Here is a 4,394-nt window from a genome sequence, read left to right on the forward strand (position 1 = left end):
CCCCCCCCCCCCTTCAGAAAACATTTTCCCCACAAATTTCTTTATAATCGTAGTTTGTGCTATTTGAACGGAATTTCTATAAAATTCCATCAATAGATATCCATTTCCCCCAAAAGTTATGAGAGAAAAATCGGATCTTGTGAGTTTTCCGAAAGTCGTCTCCCCACACACCCCGTTCATTTGCGCAAATTTTTGTTTTCACATTCGTTTCTACATTTTTTTTTTTACACCTATTAAGCTTTTTCCCCCTTTGTTTTCTAATTGGAAGAGCAAGGTTGAAAACTGTTCTATACATTGGTCCCCATGTAATAAAGCTTGCATGTTGGTATTGAAAAAGAAGTTATTCTATAGGTGTGAAGACTTAAATGCATGGTTTTATTTCATCAGATCTTAGTCTCAGAATGACTGGTAATGTCTGTCTGAAGTCTCCTGATAAAAAATAGTGTAACTCCTGTAGATTTATTGTTTTCTCTTATGTCCTGTAAGGTCTTATCAAGATCTTCCATTGCACCTCCATGTGACATGGTGTATTCATCCCAAATGATAAGGTGGCATTGGTACAATACTTCTGCTGAACCTGACTCTTTGCTTATGTTACAAATTAGTCAGTCAGTGCCCATTGGTTCAAGGAATTTTAAATTAGTGTACTTGGGCTAAGGCGTTTCCAGAAAAATTATCTGATCTTAATAGTTATTCAGTTTATGGGTGTGTGCGGAGTTATGTGGTCATAAAACTCAGTTATAATTGCATGTGCACACATACACACACATAAATACATATCATATACCTAAGTATATAAATACACACGCATGTGCATACACAATTGTGTACATAAATGCACAGATATACACAAAGACAGAAGTACATACATTATGCATATAGTCACACACGTATATACCACTTTCATGGGCGGTACCCACCCATTCCAATATGTTTAATATTAAACTCTTTCCTTTTCTCAGATCATTTCCAGTGTTTCAGTACCACAACCCATTTTTATTTACCCAAAGAACTGCACACCTCATGAACACTCCCATTCATACTCTATGTTCCTGTCAACTTCAATACAGATTCAGCTCAGCAGGAATTTCAACCATGTTTCGTGGTCTGCTACCACAACAGCTCCTTTATAGGGTCCAGTTAGCTCAAGACATCATCTGGAGGAACCACGTCCGGTTTCGGCCCCTACTCCTCTACCGTTTTGACGTGGCGGTGCCCCACCTTTCGGAGGTGTCTTCAGCTCTGGTGTTGGGTGCATGTCTTCTTTCTTCTATTCCCTGGCCTCTTCGATGCAGCATCAACGAGTGTCAGCGTCCGACTGACTGTCTTGTCAAATTCCCCTTTTTATACCTGCTGCTAGGCTCCAGCAGGCTGCCCCAGCAAGTTGTCACGTGACACTGTCTAAACTTCCCGCTGCTAGGCTCCAGCAAGTATTAACCTCATCCAGTTGCTCTTAATCTTGTATTGTCTATGTGTGTCGGTGTGGGTTTCTCTCGTCTTTTATCTATTTCAATGACTTGATTGTGGCCATGCTGGAACAATGCCTCAAAGAAATTTTAGTCGAATGAATCAACCCCCCCACCCACCGGTCTCTTTTGTTGAACAGCTAAGTTACAGGGACATAAATGCACCAACATCAGCTGTCAAGCAATACTGGGAGACCAACATTGAAGACACACACACATACATAGATATATATAATGAGTTTTGCTTAAGTTAACTGTAGCTGGTTCATCTTGATGTAGCTGTGTGTTGGTCATGCATGAACTGGTCTAGTCTGTGTGCCTGGAGTGACAGAAGATAAATGAATGACAAGAAGAACCAGGTAAATTCAATGCAACTGTTATTTATTACAACCCCTTATAAAAATACATGGCAAATGTCTTACATATTGTGAAGTAACAAGTTTGACAAATTTTAAGTAACTTTTGTCTGGAACAGTGGAAGTTGTATCATGGTTGAAATTCTGTAGCATGTTCATGGCTTGGTTCTGTGTGTTGGGCAGCGTTGGTTGTTGTGGAGGAAATACAAGTTTACCAGGTGAGGGAGAGAGAGAGAGAGAGAGAGATCAGGAATGAAGACAGAAACAGGTGTACTGCCACAAAGGAGATACATGGTTACCCAGCCTGAGGGAAGTGCAGGAGAAGCAGATAGTGGGAGACAACACGATCGAGATGGCAGCAAAATGATGGGCATATTCACAAGGGAGGGGATCCGAACATAAATGGGGATGGTTGAGTAAAGGAAGAGAGAGATATGGATGGTGGCAAGGGCCAGAGCATACCCTTGAGGTTCGAACGTCATAATATAAGAGACAGGATACTGCAAAGGAAGCAGGGGGGAGGGGTTGAGTGATGACAACCTGGGTATTAAATAGGGTCAGGCAGCTACTGGATAGCAATGATACAGAGGGACAGGACCATGAGGACAGGATTGGGGAGTGAGAGGTAGGCATAGTGTATGAAGGAAGAAATGTGAAGAAGAGATGTAGATTGGTTTGTTGCGATAGGGTGTGTAAAAAGTGTTCTTGTTAACATGTGGGTGGAACACACAAGTTGGGGGAAAGCCAATAGCAATAATACAGTAAGAGAGGGCGTGTGGGTGGAACATACCGGTCAGGAACTAGCGGAGAGCAATGATACAGTGAGACAGGGCCAAGAGGGCAGGACTGTATTTAAAATAAATATTTTCAATGGCAGTCAAAAATAACATCAATGGTCCTTGTAAGAAGAAACGTTGGTACTTCTAGTGTTAACCCTTTAGCATTTAAACCAGTCATATCTGGCACAAACATTCTATCTATTTTATGTTCAAACTAGTTAGAGTCTGCATTTTACACCTACCCGACAATGTCATTCTGAAAATACACAATCACATCACCAAAATTTGAAAGTTGTGAGTTAATGGATGACAAATTGGAAATAATGTGAATAAATAAACATCACATTTGAGAGACTAATCTTCATGGTAAAGGGCTCAGTCACCACTTACAGAGAAGGGTTTACTACAAATATCAGTGGGATTGCTTCTTCCCCTTATGAACACATTTGTGAGAAGTTAAGCTGTTATGTTGAGTGAATGACCTACCACAGATATCACGAGGATATGGCTTCTCTCTGCTACAAAATTGTGTGTGAATAGTGAAGTCATTACCTTGAGAGAATGATTTGTCACAAATATCACAGTGGTGTTGGCTTCTCTCCTGTATGGAAACGTTTGTGAGAAGCTAAGTTGCCACTTTGAGAGAATGACCTACCACAGATATCACAAGAATATGGTCTCTCTCCTGTATGGAAACGTTTGTGAGAACATAAGTTGCCACTTTGAGAGAATGATTTACCACAGATATCACAGTGATATGGCTTCTCTCCAGTATGGATATGTTTGTGTTCAGATAAGCTAGAACTCACAGAGAATGCTTTACCACAGACATCACAGTGATATGGCTTCTCTCCTGTATGGAAACGTTTGTGAGTAGTTAAGTTGCCTCTTTGAGAGAATGATTTACCACAGATATCACAGTGATATGGTGTCTCTCTGGTATGAATACGTTTGTGATTAGTTAGGTTACTACTGACAGAGAAAGATTTATTACAGATGTTGCATTGATATGGCTTCTCTCCTGTATGGAAACGTTTGTGAGTAGTTAAATTGCCACTTTGGGAGAATGATTTACCACAGATATCACAAGAATATGGTGTCTCTCCTGTATGAATACGTTTGTGATTAGTTAAGTTCCTACTGACAGGGAAAGATTTGTTACAGATGTCACAGTGATATGGTGTTTCTCTTCTATGAGTTCGTTCATGATAAGTCAAAGCAGAGTTGCGAGAGAATGATTTACCGCAGATATTACAGGAATATGGTTTCTCTCCGGTATGAATACGTTTGTGAGAAGTTAAAACACTACTTTGAGAGAATGATTTACTACAGATTTTACACTGATATGGCTTCTCTCCTGTATGAACACGTATGTGAGATTTTAAAATGCTTTGGTCAGAGAATGATGTACCGCAGACATCACAGTGATAAGGTTTCTCTCCGGTATGAAGACGTTTGTGTCTTGTCAAGTCATATTTCTGAGAGAACGGTTTACCACAGATGTTACACTGATATGGCTTCTCCCCTGTATGAACACGTTTGTGATAACTTAAAGCACTTCGGTCAGAGAATGGTGTACCACAGATATCACAATGATAAGGCTTTTCTCCAGTATGAATACGTTTGTGAGTAGTCAAGTTATTCCTGTGAAGGAATGATTTACCACAGATGTCACAGTGGAATGGCTTCTCCCCTGTATGAATATGCTTGTGAGAATTTAAATCACTTCGGTCAGAGAATGATGTACCACAGACATCACAGTGGTATGGCTTCTCTCCTGTATGAATACGTTT

At 40.3% G+C, this 4,394-nt stretch overlaps 1 protein-coding gene across 1 annotated transcript; it reads right to left on the bottom strand.

The window, feature by feature from the left end:
- Positions 1 to 1,826: 1,826 nt before the first annotated feature.
- Positions 1,827 to 4,394, bottom strand: LOC106880983 (zinc finger protein 271; the record flags this gene model as incomplete). Its single annotated transcript, XM_014931164.1, has 1 exon — positions 1,827 to 4,394. A coding segment is annotated over one exon (1,215 nt), but the record flags the coding sequence as incomplete, so codon positions are not given.

This window comes from Octopus bimaculoides, chromosome 28 (assembly GCF_001194135.2).
Source record: "Octopus bimaculoides isolate UCB-OBI-ISO-001 chromosome 28, ASM119413v2, whole genome shotgun sequence".
Lineage (NCBI taxonomy): Eukaryota > Metazoa > Mollusca > Cephalopoda > Octopoda > Octopodidae > Octopus > Octopus bimaculoides.